We start from the raw sequence: 20,608 nt of genomic DNA on the forward strand, positions 1-20,608 counted from the left end.
AACACTTATGAGGTCCCTTCATAACAGCCATGATCTCATTGAATGGCAGAGCAGATTAGATGGGCCGACGGGCCTACTTCTGATCCTATGGGCATGGTCTTCCGTGCCACCCACTCATCCAACTGGCCATTTTTTACGCACGGGCGTATATTGTGCAGATTGGCGGGATGAAGGACTCTAGCATTACGCCAAACCAGATGTTGTATTCACCGCAATCAGCATGCACAGTTTGTAGTTGGATGCGAAGAGGACATTTCCCCTTGTGAGAGACACCAGACCGAGGGAACAAAGTTGAAAAATGAAGGGTCTCCCTTTTGGGACAGAGAGCAGGAGAATACTTTTCTCTGTGAAGGTCATGGGTCCGTGGAACTCTCTTGCCCAGAGAACGGTAGAGGTAGATCATTGAATACTTTTGAGGTAGAGCTGGATGGATTCTTGCCTTACAAGCGAGAAATAGAAGTTATTGGAGGCGGGTAGGAAAGTGGAGTTGAGGCTACAATCAGATCAGCCATGATCTTATTGAATGGCGGAGCCAGCTTGAGGGGCCAAATGGTCAACTCCTGCTCCTAGTTTGTATGTTGGTATGGTTATACGTTGGAGGGACCCTGGGTAGTCTGCCCACCACCTGCATGGGAAGGGTTGTAGACAGCCTTTGCTAGTAGCCCGCTGGCTGAGATCGGCAAACTCAACAAAGAATAGAGCCTGAACCTGGAATGTTCCGAGTCTTCATCGCGTAGCTGGTCCCTGCCTTAACCAATTCAGAGACTTTGCCATTTATAATTAGCCCACTGATCTCAACACATGGTTTTAATATCTCACAGATGTAGAAGAGCAATTAGGCAAGAGCTTTAGGGATTACACAATTTAATAAAAAATGTTTTCTGAAAAGCTCCAGGATTGTGCAATTATTTCTAATGAAATCGATAGTACTCAAAAAGTGCCCCGCACTTTCAAAAGAAAAGCATCTAAATACACCACAATCATTTTTGTTTTATAGGACTGAAGAAATGGTAGACTTTCCTGAACACAGTCAAAGTGAGATTTTAAAAAAAAACTCGACCATGACTCGCTCTCCGACCCCATCAGTGGTGATGACGTCATTGCGCTCTGCGCCAGGGAATGTGCTCCCTGTTTGTTGACGAATAAAATGAGTCAGTCTCTGGACCTCTTCAATGGTCTTTGCAGGTGGAACAAACTTGTTATGACAGGAGGCGCGGCAGGAGAGAAAATAAAATATTCCTCAAGAAGCTTACTTAAAGAGATATTTTTGCCTTTTGAGATTTGTTCCAACTTTCGATGCTGATTTTGGTTAACAGTGACTGGTTTCTAGTTTTTGATAGTGATCCAGTGGGCGGGAATCAAAGTCATCTTGAGTCTTGGGCCGTTCCTACCTGTGCTCAGGTTTGGCCACAGACCTTGGAAGGGTGCAGCAAACGATCTCCAGAATAATGTCGGGGCTTTCAAGCCTAAATTGTGAGCACAAGTTCCGTAATCTTTCTTCAAATGTAGCAGATTGAGGCAGCTGAATGATCAAGTGGTTAAAAAAGTTCAAAGGATTTGATAGGGTAGGTATGTATAGACTATTGTCTCTGATGGGGAGATCAAGAAGACAGGAGCGCAAGTATCCTAGAGAAAGGGAACTGTAGTGACATGTATGACCGACTGGTAGATAGGGACGACACCGTACTGGACGCAACAAGAAGGAAATGGGAGGACGACCTGGGGATGGAGATAGGGTGGGGACTCTGGAGCGAAGCACTGCATAGGGTCAACTCCACCTCCACGTGCGCAAGGCTCAGCCTGACGCAACTAAAAGTGGTACATAGAGCCCACTTAACAAGAACCCGTATGAGTAGGTTCTTCCCGGAGGTGGAAGACAGATGTGAACGGTGCCAAAGAGGCCCGGCCAACCACGCCCACATGTTCTGGTCTTGCCCCAGACTCGTGGAGTACTGGACAGCCTTCTTCGAGGTTATGTCCAAAGTGGTGGGAGTGAGGGTGGAGCCATGCCCGATAGTGGCGGTCTTCGGGGTTTCAGAACAGCCAGATCTATTCCTGGGGAGGAGGGCGGACGCCCTTGCCTTTGCCTCCCTGATCGCCCGCCGTAGAATCCTGTTTGGCTGGCGGTCAGCAGCACCGCCCAGAGCTGCGGACTGGCTGTCCGACCTCTCGGAATCTCTCCAAATGGAGAAAATCAAATTTGCCAGACGACGGCTTCCACAGAACGTGGGAGCCATTCATGCAACTGTTCCGGGACCTATTTGTGGCCAATGTACAAGAGGAAGAATAGTCGGGGGAAGGTAGCGGGAGGGGGGGGGGGCTACAGGTTCGGTACGGGGGTTCGATGGCTAGCTAAGGCCCAAAACCAAACTAAATAAACATGTTGAGGGGGGGGGGGGGGGGGCGCAGTTACTACTACGAAGATGCTTACCTGTAAATATGTATGTTAATTTTTGCGTGTTTGTTTTTTTTTTCTTTTTCTCTCCTAACAATTTGTAATTTGTTCAATATAAAATATGAAAACTGAATAAAAACATTTATAAAAAAAAAAAAGAAGACAGGAGCCTGGTCTTCAAAGTAGAGTTTGGCCATTGGAGAAGTAAAATCGAGAAGCCCTTTTCACAATACGGCCGGTGGAAATCCGGAATTCGCTCCTCCAGATGACTGTGATGCGAGTACAATTGGAGCTTTAAGATTGAGATCAATGGAACTTTATTGGATGAGGTGTCAAGGGGCATGGAGCGAATGTAGGAACATAGAGCTGAACTTCAGATAAGTCATGACGGGCTTGAATGGTAGAACATGCTTGAGAGACCGAGTGGCCTGTGCTCTAATGTTCATGAGATTACCTTATAATGAAATTATCTCCCATGTTTTTATCATTTGTGAAGACCAAGATGAGGAATCTAATTAGTAGTTGAGCACTTTCTCAATTTCCTTTCCTCAATCTGTCCATGAAAGGCCCCAACGAGCTAATTCCTAAAATATGTAACAGTTGCCAATTGGAGTAGCACATTGTGATATAGTTACTCATTGGAGGCAAGAAGTTTAAATATATAAAGGGTAATTATAATTCAGCTTGCACTTTGGTATGGGGCATTGTCCATAGGGGTCTGTATCAGGAATGATTGGGAGCATGCATCAGAATTCCCTATGTACCTTCCTAGTGGGTTATGCTCCTTGTCCAGATTTCTGAGTATTCTGACAGTGTTGAAATGGCCACCACCTGTTGCACTGATCCTGACCACCTCGTGCTGGATTCTCCAGTATCCCAGCTGCGTATTTCACGGCCCTGTGCTGTTCGCTGTCGGCGAGATTCTATCTTCCCACCACTGATCAATGGGATTTCCCGTTGTAACCAGCCCACGCTCCCGGGGAACCCGCTGGCGGGTGTGTGCTTCCAGCGGGAAAATTGAATCCCGACAACCGGAGAATTGCTGCCATGGTGTGGAACTGGAATCACATATGGGAATGGTAGAGACGGTTCCCTTCTCTAAAGGAGATTTGTCAACAAGCTGGTTATTTTAACAGTGCCCAGCCATCAAACGAGCTGCTTTATTGAACTGGATTAGTTCAATTAGATTAATGAAGGTTAGAACATAGAACATAGAAAAATACAGCACAGAACAGGCCCTTCGGCCCACGATGTTGTGCCGAACTTTTGCGTTGAACTCATAACCTTTGGGTTGTTGGCCCAGAACAACTATTGAGTTCCTGCACTCCTTGTCCTTCATCCGTTTTCCACTCATTCACACTTTCCAGTCGTGACGTAATAGCAAAGATTGGCTGAATTTCCCTTCTCCCCCTTCGCTGTTCAGCAAGAAGTGTGGATGGTTAGTCAGAGCATCCACTCAGCACTGTTTGAAATTAACTGGTGTGTAGCAAGGATCAAATCTGGGATCTTGTGGATCCATTTAGCTCTGCATCACACTAACCATATGGGGAACATTTTTTTCCCCCCAATTGTATTCCCAGGCTTTTGTTGGCAAACATTTTCATTCAGCCCGCTCTGACAGCCTGTGATGATATGATCTGCATACTCGTCTGCCATTGGGCCAGAACGTCGGCTTGCCATTGGCCCTGGTCGGTCATGTGCCTCTCGACCGATTGGCCGAGAGGCTGAGTTAACCACGCCTCTATTAACGAGGTATAAATGCTCAGACGCCTGACGATCGTCCCTTTCCACGATCGCAGAGCTGTGTTCTAGTCAATTAAAGCCAGACTTTGGTAAATCACTCGCCTCGCGTGCAATCGATGGTACATCACAGCCATTCCATTTTGAGTGTGAATGCGGACTGAATCTTGAAACTTGAGCAGGGATTGAACCACCTGTCCCGTAACTTCATAATTCATTTCACTCTGCAAATACCATTCGGCATTTTTTTAAAAAGGGGAGACGTTTGTCAGCACCAAGCTTGAGGGAACATTACAGCCAACAACAGCAGAACATTCTCTTTGATGCACTTAGGCCCAATGGGTGAAGGGATAAGATTCAAAATGCTAAATTTGCTGAAAAGTTTTATTTTGTTTTGACAGGATGACAGGAATCCTGTAAACTGCACATCAGCAAATGTTTCTTTGCCCTTAAATCTCTCTGCAGTCATGTCTGAAGTGCAGTAAGCAGTAAAATCTCAAGCAGTTGTTTGTGCCAGAAGTATGACCAGAACAGGCAGATGACTGCGGGGTGAGTGATATATAAAACAGTACGTTCTTCAGCCACCTATCTGACATGTTCAGCAGCGCAGACACACAGTTTTACTGGGTGTAATGTTCCAACCACAGACACGGTTCAGACATCACAGCTATCAACAACCACACGGGAAGCAAACTCTTATTTATAACTCTGCTTTTGTCATTTTTACGGCCGAGAAAGAAAAATGTTTGCAAATGTCAAAACTACAGGCTTAATGGCTTCGAAAGGAATCACTCGGAATTGGTGCTCCCTCAATTTGTGCACGCACTCAGATTTGCTTCTATGTCCTCGCGATCACTCCAGGTCCTGTGTCTCTATCTCAATGTCCTATCCCTCTATCCTAATCCTGTACATCTATCCCACTCCTCTCCATATATAATTCCCTTCCCAGTTCCTCTCCTTCTATCCCAGTGTTTGCCCCAGTCCTGCCCCTCTTCTCAATTCCCCACCACAATTCCACCATTCTACTAAATTCCCTTCTTTTGCCTTCTGAACCCACTGTATTGAACCCAGTGTGACAGGGATCTGTACCGGTCTTGTTTTGTTACTGGGCTGTGCAGGCTTTTCGGATCGCGAGCTAACTCCAGTTTCACTCTCCACAGATGCTACCGAGCCTTCTAGTCTAGCATTCTCCCATTTTACTTCAGAATCCTTGCTCCGATCACTGTCCAGCTGAACCCGCCCTGGGTATAATATTCTGCGGGATAACATTCACTCTCCAGACTGAAGTGAGAAGCACTGGGTTGAGGTAAACCTGGGGCTGGTTTAGCTCACCAGGCTAAATCGCTGGCTTTGAAAGCAGACCAAGCAGGCCAGCAACACGGTTCGATTCCCGTACCAGCCTCCCCGGACAGGCGCCGGAATGTGGCGACAGGGGCTTTTCACAGTAACTTCATTGAAGCCTACTCGTGACAATAAGCGATTTTCATTTCATTTCATTTCATTAGAGTGCACCTGGAAACCTTGGCTCTGTGCCCCAAGCGAGGGGCTCAGGGGAAGATAGAACAAAGCAAATTTAATGTATGGCCCGATCTGCGACCCTGAAGTTATCCTCATCCCGTACTGACCAAAGTGATAGAAAAGAAAACTACCATTGTCGAAATATCGGATGGTGGAATTCCTGGAGTAACTGGGATCAAAGTTGGCCATTAGTGGGGCAATGTACTGCGTAGCAGTCAGCATACGGTGGATGACCTCTCCGGTGAATATGAAACCTGAAGGAAAGAAAAAAAGGAGAGAAATTAGCCTTCATAATATCTGATGTATTCGGAGTCTTTCCTTTGGGGGAGGCCTTTTTGCTCATGGAGGTGAGGGATGACAACAATGGGATGGAGGACATCGCCTCACCTTCACTCAGTATCAATGTCTACGTTCCAAAGGTGTTATAACCCGCACGGGTCGTACGGGTGGGAATGATTAACTATCACATGGACCTTGCAGAATATGAGCTCCCCCGATATATAGGGGTGGGGGACCTCTAACAATGTCTGGCTTTGAATAAACAGTAAGGCAGCGACTAATGAAGATCCAGTGGGGAGCTCCTGGAGCTGTATTTAACAGCTTCTGTTTCTACAAGCTCGGTGGGGATAAACAGTTTGTGTCTGGGACCTGATATATTATTGGGCTGTGTCTAGTATTGCGACCAAAAAGTCGACGGTGCCCCCACACCGATGTTCTGCCCGGTGTGAGGGGGGGGGGGGGGGGGAGGGGGGTGCTTGCAGCCACGCTACGCCAAATCCCCAGCTTTGCCTGCAGATACGGATGACGAATTGCCGGGTCCGTGGCCGCGCATGCGCACAGTGACGACCTGCAGCGTTCGCGCCGCACAACATGGTGTCGGCCGCATGTGAACCCGGCCAGATAGTGCCCCCTTTAACCCCCCCCCCCCCCCCACCTTGCCACCCGCGGATCACTCCGCCACCAGTCTCCCCAGCCCATTATCTTTACTGGCTGTAGGTGGGATTCGCCGGTCCCCCAGCCGCCTGTTTCTCGGCTCCGTGCCATTCCCCGGCGGCGAGACCCTCTCTTCCCACCGCTTGTCAATGCGGTTTCCCATTGAAGCCGCCCCACGCCGCTCGGAAACCCACGGGCGGGCGTGCGCTGCCGGCAGGAAAAGAGAATCCCAACAGCCGGAGAACCCCAACGTGTTGGTGCTGGTGCATTTATAGGGGAAAGAGTACAATCTTTACGTGGTAGATCTCCCACTCCTTGTGGACAGTGGAGGTAGGCGGGCTGGGGAGATAATACAGGTAACCATGGGGAATGCACGCAGACAGGAGGCGAAACAGCATCAAAGACGAGTAAATGGGGATAGGCAACAGTGTCACATGTAACTGGTGAATGAACTGCTGTTTCTAATCATTTATGTTGGGCCGAATGGCCTCCTTCCGCACTGTACGGATAGTCTGATTCTATGATGTCTCCTTAATATTGCTAAAAAGATAGCCATGTTGCTGAAGCTTTTTATCTTCCGCCCATCAGAATAAACACAGGATCAAATAATCACAACAGTTTATGCCAGAGGAGAAAAGGGTGCTGATTGATTGGAAAGTCAACTCTTATTGGCTGAGGCATCTATTGTTAGGCTTGCGATTTTCTGATACCCCGGGGTGGGGTTTCCCACAGCGGATTTCCCGCCAAAGTCTACATGCTTTTGCACGGCTTGCCTGTTCTGCCGCTGGCTTTCGGAGCAGAGCTCCTTCCTCAGGTGAATCTCAGGTGAATCCATTCACCTGAGGAAGGAGCTGCGTTCCGAAAGCTCGTGTTTGAAACAAACCTGTTGGACTTTAACCTGGTGTTGTAAGACTTCTTACTTTATTTCACAGCATGTGGAATTGGTTAAGGCCGTGTTTCCATATTAAACAATCTACGTTTGTTAAAAGTATCCTGCTTCGCGGTAACCTTTTTCAAACAAGGTGCACTCTACTGAGGGGGGCGGCACAATGTGAACAAGTCGTGCAGGAGGTGTGAGGCGCCATTCGAGACTACATCCCATATCCCACATTTCAGGGCCCTGTCCCACTTGTGAAGAATGCTCACATAGAGCAGCATAATAGAATCCTGGATCAACTATAAGTTTCCGTCACTAAGTTTGGATGGAAGTCACACCTCAAACCAAGTCTTCCAGATGAGAACGGTTAACTATGGTAACCGGACCTGGTTCTCACTAAATAGGAATCAGTGGCAGTGGTGGACGTGGCCATCCATTGGGAAGGCAATAGCCACTCGTTGGAGAAAGCCTGGGCGGAGAAACAACTCAAATATCAACATCTAAAAGGCATAACAGTCAGCTCCTTTGGTTTTGTTGTGGGAGCCCGAGAATTTTGGTTGAAAGAAAATCACAGCCCTATGCGGTTCCTCGGCATTGGGCGCTACAAGACCTTCGCCCAGCTGATCTCGAGATTTACCTCATCTTTGACTCTTCGATTTTTGAGACTTTTTGGAGGCCAGTGAAAGATGAGTTACAACTTCAGAAGCCTGAGATCCCGGAGGTGCCAAGACAGAGGGAGCAGGACAACACTGGCATGATAATGAACTTTTAAAAATACCTGATCACTGGTCAGCGGGTACAGTGCATCACTTCATGGGGTTTTAAAGGGGGAGGTTCAATAGTTTGTTATGTAAAATTTGGGTAATTCATTAGGGGTGGGGATATCTTGTTACATAAATGTTAATTATTTTATGATTTAACGTTAATTATTTAGACAATTGATATTCAATATTTTGATACATTGATAGTGTCTGCACGTTATCCCCGTGTCTGCGTGGGTGTCCTCCGGGTGCTCCGGTTTCCTCCCACAAGTCCCGATAGATGTGCTGTTAGGCAAGTTGGACATTCTGAATTCTCCCTCTGTGTATCCGAACAGGTGCCGGAATGTGGCGACAAGGGGCTTTTCACAGTAACTTCATTGCAGTGTTAATGTAAGCCTACTTGTGACACTAAAGATTATTATTATTATTATTAGCAGTAGTAGGTTTGGTCGACCATCTCCCAACTCCTTCGAACATCCCAGGCGTATAACTGATGTGTATAACGAGCCACCTTAAAGACTCGAATAGAGTGACATGCTGTATTATAATAGCCATCTTTGACTTTGTAAGTTTAGAATTGAGTTCTGCAATAAACTTTTGTAACTCTATAATTCTTTTAAATTTAAATATCTGCTCGGTGAATGTGTTGTGTTGTGGTTAGAAACATCACTCACGTTCAAGGATTGATATGTATTTCATGTAGACTTTATGTAATTGCTGTAAATTTGAAGTTTTGTAAAACTATTCTGTAAACGGATTTGACTGATACCAAGCATTGGCAGGTACAACAAAAACATACTGTAGCAAATCAGTTACCTCAGCAAAAATGCATTGATAAGCATCTGTTTTAGTTACGTTACCATAAATCAAATAGACATCTAATGCATGCTACCTTATCTCAGGTGAAAGCAGACATCTAAAGCATTCTCACTTATATGATACATATATTTCCTATTAGTACTTTGTAAACTTCTTTATCAGTTTTAAGGTTGTAAGCACCTTTACTTCTAAAACAAAGGATAGAGTGGTAAATTAACTAATTTCAAGTAACAACAGAGGGAAATAACAGAAACCTTCAAATGACCTACCAAAACATGGAGGGTGCGATTTAACCAAATGGGAACTATGTACCATAGCGAGCGCACTTAGCTGCATGTTTCCCGGTGAGAAACACACACTATCTGGTTAGATCCGGGGCCTCAGCTGGGAACATGCGGCCGAAACCGCATTTAGTCCCATTTCCTGCACTGAGGAGCCCCACTCGCTGAAGCCCATCAGTGGAGGGAGAGTTCAGGATTCCATTTTTAAATGATGTCCCAATCTCTCGAGGCCCCGATGCGAGCCCCGAGCCCCGCCCCAAAGCCCAACACACAGTAAGGGGTCTCTGGGCCCCCCGCACCCAGCCCGACCACCGCAAAATTTGTCAGCTTGGCGCTCTGGTTGTGCCCCTGCCAGGCTAGCAGTGCCAAGGTGCCTAGGTGGCACCAGCAGTTCTATGGGTATCACCCTGGCCTGAGTACATCCACATGGGAGCCTCCAACCCCCTGGGAAACCCCCATGAATACCGTTCTGTCCAGTCCCATTTGTGGAGACCAGGACTGAACGGCACTCGCCCGTGGTCTCCAAGATGAAGGGCTTAGATCCCATTGGTTAGATCTCGGCAATGCATATTAGAGTGAGACTGGCAGATTTGCTAAAAAGTGATTCCGCCCACAACGAGACATCTCGCAAGATTGCGTTAAATCTCGCGAGGCCCGGTGAACCGGGTGGATCCTGGGTGCAGGGTCTCCCGACAGATCCCAGCCCCTTGGAGTGTCATCAGCTTGCACTATTCTGCAGAGAATCATGGACAACATCCTCTAAGGACTACCGCGAGTGGTGGCGTTCTACTTGGATGACGTCCTAGTCACCGGAGCCAGCGAAAAGGAGCACATGAGCATCCTGGAGGAATTCCTCTGCCACTTTTCCAAGACAGGCATCTACCTCAAGAGAAGAAAATATATTTTCTACCCCAAAGAGGTCACATCCTTAAGACAGTGTCAATCAAGGTGGCCTGCACCCAGTACAGGAGAAGGTGCAAGCAATCAAACAAGCCCCCAGACCAGGGAACGCAACCGAGTTGTGGTCATTCTGAGGATTTGTGAATTATTACGGAAAGTCTATCCCTAACCTGGCGACAATCCTCACCCCACAGTACGCACTATTGGAGAAATATCAAGAATGGGTGTGGAGACTGCCACAAGAAGAAGCCTTCACAAGTGTAAAACAGCGGTTGTCACCGTCAGGCTCGTTGACCCATTATGACCCCTCAAAGCCCCGTTTGGTCACTTGCGACGCCTCAACACACCGAATCGGAGCTGTGTTACCCCACTGTATGGATGACAGGCGGGAGAGACCGATAGATGCTTCATGGACTTTGGCAACTGCGGAGCACAACTATTCCCAGATTGAGAAAGAAGGGCTGGCTGTCATCTCTACGCTGAAGAAATTTCACCAGGATGTGTATGGGTGTTGGTTCACCATGGTAACGGACCACAAGCCATTGCTCAAATGATCTAAAGAAGACAAGGCGATGGGCCCGGATACAGCGACGGGCCCAGACACAACGATGGGCCAAATGATACCCATGTTCCTCCAGCTTGACTGGCCACAGGACTGATATTGCCACACGGCTTTCAGACTCCAATCAGAAAGATTAACAGGAATTCTACAATGTGATTTTCAAAAATTCAAAGTGTTCAGTGGTTCTGTCCAGCATGTATACTGGGTTAATGGACATGGAAGTGCCAAAGGTTGGCATGGAGGCATGGGTGGAAGGGGGTAAATTGGTCTGGAGAAGGCACGGATGGGGCATGGGAAGTGTGGGGATTGAGGGAGTGTGTGGGGAGTTAGGGGGTGTGATGGGAGTGTGTGGGGAGTGAGGGCGTGTGTGGGGAGTGAGGGGGTGTGACAGGAGTGTGTGAGGAGTGAGTGAATGTGTGGGGAGTGACAGAGTGTGCGGGGAGTGTGTGGGGAGTGACAGTGTGTGGGGAATGAGGGGGTGTGACAGGAGTGTGCGGGGAGTGAGTGAATGTGTGGGGAGTGACAGAGTGTGTGCGGAGTGAGTGAATGTGTGGGCAGTGACAGAGTGTGGGGAGTGAGTGAATGTGTGGGGAGTGACAGAGTGTGTGGGGAGTGAGTGAATGTGTGGGCAGTGACAGAGTGTGTGGGGAGTGAGTGAATGTGTGGGGAGTGACAGTGTGTGGGGAGTGAGTGAATGTGTGGGGAGTGACAGAGTGTGTGGGGAGTGAGTGAATGTGTGGGGAGTGACAGAGTGTGTGGGGAGTGAGTGAATGTGTGGGGAGTGACAGAGTGTGTGGGGAGTGAGTGAATGTGCGGGGAGTGACAGAGTGTGTGGGGAGTGAGTGAATGTGTGGGGAGTGACAGTGTGTGGGGAGTGAGTGAATGTGTGGGGAGTGACAGAGTGTGTGGGGAGTGAGTGAATGTGTGGGGAGTGACAGAGTGTGTGGGGAGTGAGTGAATGTGTGGGGAGTGACAGAGTGTGTGGGGAGTGAGTGAATGTGTGGGGAGTGACAGTGTGTGGGGAGTGAGTGAATGTGTGGGGAGTGACAGAGTGTGTGGGGAGTGAGTGAATGTGTGGGGAGTGACAGTGTGTGGGGAGTGAGTGAATGTGTGGGGAGTGACAGAGTGTGTGGGGAGTGAGTGAATGTGTGGGGAGTGACAGTGTGTGGGGAGTGAGTGAATGTGTGGGGAGTGACAGAGTGTGTGGGGAGTGAGTGAATGTGTGGGGAGTGACAGTGTGTGGGGAGTGAGTGAATGTGTGGGGAGTGACAGAGTGTGCGGGGAATGGTGTGTTTTTGTTTGATTGAATTCATTATGACAGGGCAGAAGTCCCAGAGCACTGAGGTGGGTCTTTGCCTTAACCCTCAGCCCCTGTGGCTGCCTCTGAACTCTTCCTGGGGACAGTGGGAATGATTCTCGTTTGCTACGGTGCAACTAAAGAAAAAAAAAGAAAAAAAATGATCCTAGTTTGCACCTAATTAATTAATAATCGCTTATTGTCACAAATAGGCTTCAATGAAGTTACTGTGAAAAGCCCCTAGTCGCCACATTCCGGCGCCTGTTCAGGGAGGCTGGTACGGGAATTGAACCAGCGCTGCTGGCCTTGTTCTGCATTACAAGCCAGCTGTTTAGCCCACTGTGCTAAACCAGCCACTGCCCCCGGAATGAAAATGCCACCTTTGCGGATACTTTCTCCCAAGTGGGAGCGCAAATAGGCAAATTTGCCATCTCCCATTACATGTTTGGAAAATGACATTCCAGTCCGCAGAATTCTCCCCATGAGTTTCTAAGCGCTTACCATTTCTAAACCCTTAATCCACTTGTTACACTGCAATTAGTGCAAATGAAGAATATATAAGCCTCTGACCAGCACAGATTTGTGAATTCTCTGCAGCCCTGCGGAGTCCCATTATTTTACAGTAAATACTGTTGTTGTAAATAATCTAGCCTCCCTGCTTCAGTACAGCCTCTCGCTATCAGGCCCAACATATACAGAAAACTGGATGCACCACAGCTGGGCAAGGGGAACCTTCCTGTGGTAAGAATGAGTTATCATGGACCCAGTTGCAACTAATGAATCAGGGTATGTTTGATAACAGTGATTAACACTTCACGAGAAATGGCAGTAGCAGCACAGACTACAGCATCGCAACGCAGCTTTCCGAGGTTTGATTCGAGGAAATTGTGGCTCATCAAAGGCCGAATGTCGGGCAATTATTCTGCCAACACAATGTCGACACCGGGGCTGTCGGGCGGCAGAATAAATGTGTGGTCAGCGTATTTGAGAAGGTCGACCTCACCGGTCAGAATTTTCACAGAGTCGAAAAGATTTTGCAGGCTTTTTAAAAATGGTGGCAGGACCCAATGCCGAAGTCACGGGTCGGGGTGGGGGAGGGGGAGGAGTGTTGGGGGGGGGGGGGGGGGGGAGGATGGTGAGGCAGGGTGAGGGGTGCAGGCTTGAGGGGCTAAAATCTTAGTCATAGAATCATACAACACAGAAAAGGCCCTACGGCCCATCACATCTGCTCCAGTCAAAATCAACCACCTAATTATTCTGATCCCATTTCCCAGCACTTGGCCCATCGCCTTGTCTGCCCTGGGATTGCGGCAGCACATCTAAATCCTTCTTAAATGTTATGAGGGTCTCTGCCCCCACCACCCTTTCAGGCAGCGAGTCCCAGACTCCCACCACCCTCTGGGTAAAACCATTTTCCCTCACATCCCCTCGAAATCTCCGGCCCCTCACCTTAAATCTATGCCCCCTGGTCATTGACCCCTCCACCAAGGGGAAAAGTTACTTCCTGTTTACTCTATCTATGCCTGTCATAATTTTATACATCTCAATCATGTCCCTCTCAGTCTCCATTGCTCCAAGGGAAACAACTCTGTCCAATTTCTCTTCATTACTAAAACTCTCCAACCCAGGCAACATCCTGGTGAATCTCCTCTGCACCCTTTCCAGTGCTAGCGCATCCCTCCTATAATGTGGATTCCAGAACTGCGGTGTGGTGAATGTAATATAGATGTATACAGTAGTCCCCCGTTATACCGCGCTCCGCAATACCACGGTTCGCGATATACGGCGGAGGGGCTTATGGACCCCAACTGTCAGCTTCCCTCTCCGGATCAAAGTGAGCCGGCCGCTGAAATTGACACTGCCGGCTGCTCTGTCCCACCAATCAGCCGGCAGTGTCAATTTCAGCGGCCGGCTCACTTTGATCCGGAGAGGGAAGCTGCTCTCTCACTGAAACAATCAGCCGGCCGCTGAAATTGACACTGCCGGCTGCTCTCTCCCTCCAATCCAACTTTTAAGTTGTTAAAAATGCAGCAGTGCTTGTTTTAATTAGATCCACGATGGGGGTTTTAAATTTATTTTAAAATCTATGCATGCGCTTCCCATTGTGAGTCTACGGGGGTCTGACTTCTCCCCCCGCCCCCCGTAGACTCACAATGGGAAGCGCATGCATAGATTTTAAAATAAATTTAAAACCCCCATCGTGGATATCCGCGGCTCAGATGCAATGCGGGTGGCTGTCTTGGACCCCAACACCCGCGTTATAAAGGGGGACTATTGTATATGTTAATTCACACTGTCTTTGTAAGCGCAGTAGTGCTATCCTACCACTAGGGGGAGTAGCGCAGGGAGCACTCAGGAACTTGTATTGGGCTCCACCCTTGGCTCCGCCCACGACTCCTCCCCCTAGTGCAGATGTATAAATACCCGTGTCCAGAGTCAGCCTGAGTTCGCTACAAGTTCATCGAAAGGTAACAGGCTGGCTCTGAAGTAAGTCAATTAAAGCCTAGATTCACATCGGAAACACGTGTCTGGTGAATTGATGGTTTCATCATGTGGTCTAACCATAGTTTAGCATAACCTCACTGCTCTTAAACTCTATGCCTTGGCTAATAAAGGCAAGTATTCCATATGCCTTCTTAACCACTTTATCCACCTGTTTTGCTACCTTAAGGGACCAGTGTACATGCACACACCTCTGATCCTCAGTGCTTCCCAGGGTCCTGCTGTTTATCAAGTATCATCTTCTAAAACAACTGGGACAAAGTCCCACAGAACTGAGACAGGCCTTCTAACCATCCCGCCTCAGCACTCACCTCTCCCCATAGCCACTAAGCTCCGCTCAGGGGTTAGCCCACCGAACAAAAATCTTGTGATCTGAAGTATTTCTTAACCGAGGCAGATCGGGTGAGTTGGGAAATTCCGGAGGTTTCCCAACAAGAGCTACCGGCTCAATGACCAAAATGCCTTTGGACAATGAAACCAAGTAGGGGGCCGTGAGTAGAGAGTGTGGAGGGAGGTCGAGGATAAAACACTTGGGGATACTCTGGAGGGAAGAGAGTCCATCGTTGGAGATTCTCTGGGTATGATTGGATAGGCAAGAGTGGAACAAGGTTCAACTGAGTTGAACAATACAGGAAAGACGATGGTTGATGCAGTTGCCATTCCCAAAGACCGCAGATAGTTCAAGGAGTTTGAGGAAGCCACAATCACACTTTGGTTAAGGGTGTTTGAGCGAATTGTCAGGGATGGAAATTCAATCAGGAACGACAAGCGCAAAACTTAGAAGGTGATAATATGCTCAATGAACCTAAGGTGAAAAAATGATATTGGAGCGAGAGCAGGAGTTTTCAAAAACAGAGGGATGGAAAGGTGGAAGTTCTGAGTAGTTGGTGATGACAGTAGTGTGATGATTTGCATAAGTAATCTTGTCAAAAATAATATGCACGACCTCCGACCACCAGCTGGCAGTGTATACCTACCATGTGACTCTGTACCTCGGGGAGTTGGGGGCAAGTCGTGTTGATGGATAGACGTACTTTGCGGTAGCTCTAGAATAGTTAGTGTTAGTAGTTTGTAATATTTACACCAGTTATCTTTGCCACGCCTTTGTTTCATAATAAATTATTTTAACTAGATGTTGTGTTGTGCATCATTCATACTGGCCAGTCTACAGAACATGACAAGTAACTTTGTAGAGCAGGCAGACATACCTGAGCAGGGGGAATTATTTAAAAATCAACGCAATGCTATGCATTTTCTCGCTGTCTTTAACTCTGGGCTGTTTCTCATTTTCACAGAATATACTACTTTAAAATACATCATGAAGCACATCCCAATGCACTTACACCATAGCTCAATGGGTAAAGATATTGCCCAGTTTCGAGCTCAGTGAAACAAATCAGAAAGATCCCATATTTGGTGCTGCATCTATGTTGTGTTCAGTTGGTAATGCAATATAGTCGTCGCTCTTGAGCTCAGATGAAAATAATCTGCCAGATTTCCTACTCCTGATGACAATCCAGTAACTCCCACTGCAAAGAGCAGTGTGTGGACGCTGATTGAGAGAAGGTTTGAAATTGGCGTTGTGACGGTCACGGTTGAATGGCTTGTTTTTTTAAAATAAATTTAGAGTACCCATTAATCTTTTTCCAATTAAGGGACAATTTAGTGGGGCCAATCTACCTACCCTGCGCCCCTTTGGGTTGTGGGGGCGAAACCCACGCAGACACGGGGAGAATGTGCAAACTCCACACGGGCAGTGACCCAGGGCCGGGATTCAAACCCGGGTCCTCAGCACCGTAGGCAGCAGTGCTAACCCACTGTGCCACCGTGCTGCCCCCCAGTTGAATGGCTTGTTGATGGTCATTGTTTAGATTGATGCTTGCTCTTTCGGAGAGCGGACACAGGCACAATCAACTGTTACAGCTGTGAGATGAATAGGTCCCCTACCCACAAGATCCATGGGATGAGATACCTCACGACAACTTGTATTTACGTAGCTCCAAACGCTAGTAGAAGCGTCCCACGGAACTTCACAGCACCATCATCAGACAGAACTTCACACCAAACAGCTCAAGAAGACGGTGGGGTGTTATGGTCTCAGGGGAACGTTCCTGGGTCCTGACCCCAATAATTCACCAGTTCCACTCAGCTGCGCAATCTCCCTGGAGATGGCCAATTAACCGAACACCTCCGAGATAATTCAGGATGGTGGGCAGCTGTGTAGATGGAAGAACCAATGGGAGGGCCCCAGGCTCCAGGTGTCCGACAACACCGACGTGAGTGGTTGGCACTGTCACTGTGGCTCTGGGACTGCGAGGCTATGAGGACACCTCAAGATGGAGATGCCCTCTGCAGACTTTGGAAAACATTGAAAGTGGCCACCATTGTGGAGGGGGACCCCTTCCTGGGTGGTCAGTTGTGCCCCTCTATCACCCGAGGCTCAAGGTGGGGAATCAGTGCAGACCTTACGAGTCCGCTTCCCCCACCCCCCACTCAGGCCTGTTGCCAAGAGACCACCTTTTGCCTCCGTACGGATCTTAAGCCTCAAGGTGGGCCAAGCATCATCAGGAAGATCCCAGTGGCGTCACCAACCTGCTCCAAGTGGCCACTTAATTACCACTAATTGGGTACCTGCCGGGCAGGTCTGGTATCACCCCCACCTCCAGCAAATCCACTCAAAGGCAGGATGGTGTCTGGTTGATATCAAGATGAGGTTTGCTAAGATACCCTGACCTCCAAGGTGGTCTCTGCATGGCTCAGTCCATTTGGACATCTTTGTCTAAGAAGTAGGTTTTGAAAATAGACCTATTCAATGGGACAGGGAGGGGCAGAGATACTGAGGGAGGGAATTTCGGAGCTCAGGGCCCAGGGTGCCAGTGGTGAAGCAAAGAAAATCAGTGGTTGCAGAAGGGCCCAGAGGTGAGCGAGTGCAGAGTTCCTGGAGGCTGGCAAGGCTCAAACAGTTCATGTCCCAATGCGGCAAGACCTGGACAATATCCAGGCTTGGGCTGACAAGTGGCAAGTAAGAGGATCTAACCAAAGCCCCTTGACAGTCAATGGCATTACCATTGTTGAATGACCCACAGTCCACATCCTGGGGGTTGCTATTGATCAGAAATCAAACTGGACTAGCCGTATTAATACTGTGACTGCCAGAGCAGATCAAAGGCTAGGAATCCTACGGCAAGTAACTCACCTCCTGACCCTCCAAAGCCTGTCATCCATCTACAATGTACAATTCAGGAGTCTAACGGAATGCTCTCCACTTGCCTGGATGAGTGCAGCTCCAACAACACTCAAGAAGTTCAACACCATCCAGGACAATCCAGCCCGCTTAATTGCTACCCCTTCCAAAAACATTCAAACCCTCCACCACCGACAAACAGTGGCAGCCCGTATATCATCCACAAGATGCACTGCAGTAACCGACCAAGTTCCTTAAGCAGCACCTTCCAAACCCACGACCACTACCTTCTAGAAGGACAAGATATCTGGGAACCCCACCACCTGGAGGTTCCCCTCCAAGTCACTCGCCACCCCGATTTGAAAATGTATCGGCCGTTCCTTCACTGTCGTGGGGCAAAATCCTGGAACTCCCTTCCCTAACAGCACAGTGGGTGTAGCTACACCTCAGGAACTGCTGCGGTTCAAGAAGGCAAATCACCACCACCTTCTGAAGGGCAACAAGGGATGGGCAATAAATGCTGGCCTAACTGACAAAGCCCACATCCTGTAAATTCATTTTTATAAAAAGGCTACAGAGTTAGGGAGAGGACTGCTAAGGAGGGGTTTGAAAGTAAGAAATTATCTTGTCCTAGGAAGTATCTGTAGCTGGATTCTCCGCTGGCAGCATCCTCCATTTTTCTGGCAACGCACTCATACCCGCGGATTTCCCCACAGCGTGGTGGTGCCCACATTGGGAAACCCCATTGGCCGCCGACCGGGACGGAGAATCTCGCGGCCGGCGCGGTCAGGCGTGCCGCACCCGAAAATGGGTGCGGTGGTCGGAGAATCCCGCCCTAACCTTCCCAGTTTATACTCATCCTTGTCATTTACAATCTAACGAATAACAAAATATTTATCAAAATTTCTCTTCCATGTAATCCTCCTTTCTCAGTTTCAGCAGGAGTTTAGTAATTCACCTCCCTGAGCTCTGCTGTTGGCAACTAGGACGAAATGTCTGTTGCAACACCAATACGTGTGGGAGGTTGGCATTTCCAGTAAATCCACTGCTTGTCACAGAGGGAACTGCTTCTTGCATTTGCCAAGTGCGGAAGCCAAATGCAGCTGGAGGACAAGGTGGAGCAGCTGTAAACCAGAGGAGTACAGATTGGGGAGGGGGAGGAGCGGGGCCAGTGTGGGGGGGGGGGGGGGGCAGTGTTTAGGGGCTGTTGGAGTGAGGGTTGGTAATGCTGACAGTATTGATTGGGCTTGACCGTCTGGAGGATTGCCATTTGTCTGGGTTTGAGGAGGGTTGGATGAGGAAAATGTCCAGAAGATGGAACCTGGGGTTCTTACATTGGCTCCTAATCCTCCATTGCCTCGATTCTCATCAAGTGTGCAAGTCTTTTCCCCCATACCTGTTTGGTCTATCTCGATAATCTCCTCAAGTCCTACAAATCTCCAAGAAGGTTAAAGTCTGTTGTGTTATGCTTCTTCTATATGGGTAGCCCCCTTGTGGTAGTGTCACCTCTGGGTGTCTTGACTGCCCATTGGTCGTGTCCTATCTTACTGACCTATCGGTTGACTGTCTGTGTGTCATGATGTCTCTGGTGATCCCTCTCGTGTTCACTTAGTCTTAGTGTGTTTGCATTAACCCCTTGTGTATTTACAGTGATGCATATCACCACAAAGTCCTCAAAGTTTGGCCTCTGGCAGCCTCCAACTCTGCCACCCCACTGTTATAATCTGGTGAGACTAGTCGCACACACACAGCCACATGTGCTCACACCATACCCGCCCACACGCACACACACAGCCACATGTGCTCACACCATATCCCCCCACACGCACACACACAGCCACATGTGCTCACACCATACCCCCCCGACTCGCACACACAGGTACACATGTGCTCACCATACCGCACACACAGACGCACACCATACCCGCACACACACGCATGTGCACATGCACACAAGCAAACTAATAGATTACAGACTGAGGAAGAATAGATTGGTCAATTTAGAGTCCAGAGAAATAAACAGAATACACAATCTACAGTTTAGTGAGTGGATTGGCTTCAGGCTGGTCCCGATGTTTATGATTTAAAGCTGTAGACAACTGATTTGGCTGTCTTCCTGGAGACTGTAGTGCTGGATGGAATTCTGTTAATGCCTGCTGCAGGAGAGTCCTTGGTAAATAGGGTTTGAAACTTGCAAGTCAGGTTGAAGAGGACCCCACTCGGGCCTTCTCTCATCTTCATCTCAGCTGATTGTCATCACACTGCAGACAAAGCATAAACTTAAAACAAAAAATGATGGGCCTGTCATGTGACCATCACCCAGTGATCCAAACGTGGTCACGGCTGGTGCATTCTCCCTTACAACTTAATCAGTTCATATCTAGTAATCCTCCCTCTTAGCCAATCTTCCATTGTTGAAGTGTTTGGATTTAGCATATTCCCGTTGATGAGTTCATGTCTGGGAATCCCCTGCAGAACAGCCCAGGTGATGCTCTACCTTGCTGCAGAGGTGAAGCATGTGACTCATTCATCTTCTCCTGAGGCTACTGTCCTTGAAAGGTATTTGCAGATGTGGTGTCTCCGTCTGAGTGGGTTGCAGTGATGCAAATTTGGTCGCTGTCTTTGTTGCGAGCTCAGTCACACCTTTAGCCAGTGTTTCAGAAAGACTCTGAAACTCAGTTCGGTTTTCCAACAGGTCGACTAAAAATGATTATTTGGGATAAAGCCTATTTCCATGACAACACCGCTGTTGGCGCTGTCTTCCGCTGTCAAGACTTGAAGCTCTGGAATTGCCTTCCTAAACCTCTTACCTTCCACCTCCATTTAATTTTATATTCTT

The 20,608-nt window shown here is 48.3% G+C and overlaps 1 protein-coding gene across 1 annotated transcript in view; it reads right to left on the minus strand.

The window, feature by feature from the left end:
* Positions 1 to 20,608, minus strand: part of LOC119954247 (plexin domain-containing protein 1-like) — a 282,386-nt gene that overhangs the window by 145,713 nt on the left and 116,065 nt on the right. The window contains exon 5 of the mRNA XM_038779329.1: positions 5,785 to 5,907. Coding sequence (XP_038635257.1) covers positions 5,785 to 5,907 — 123 coding nt within the window. The remainder of the gene's footprint in view (positions 1 to 5,784; positions 5,908 to 20,608) is intronic.

The sequence above is a fragment of the Scyliorhinus canicula genome, chromosome 19 (genome assembly GCF_902713615.1).
Source record: "Scyliorhinus canicula chromosome 19, sScyCan1.1, whole genome shotgun sequence".
Taxonomy (NCBI): domain Eukaryota; kingdom Metazoa; phylum Chordata; class Chondrichthyes; order Carcharhiniformes; family Scyliorhinidae; genus Scyliorhinus; species Scyliorhinus canicula.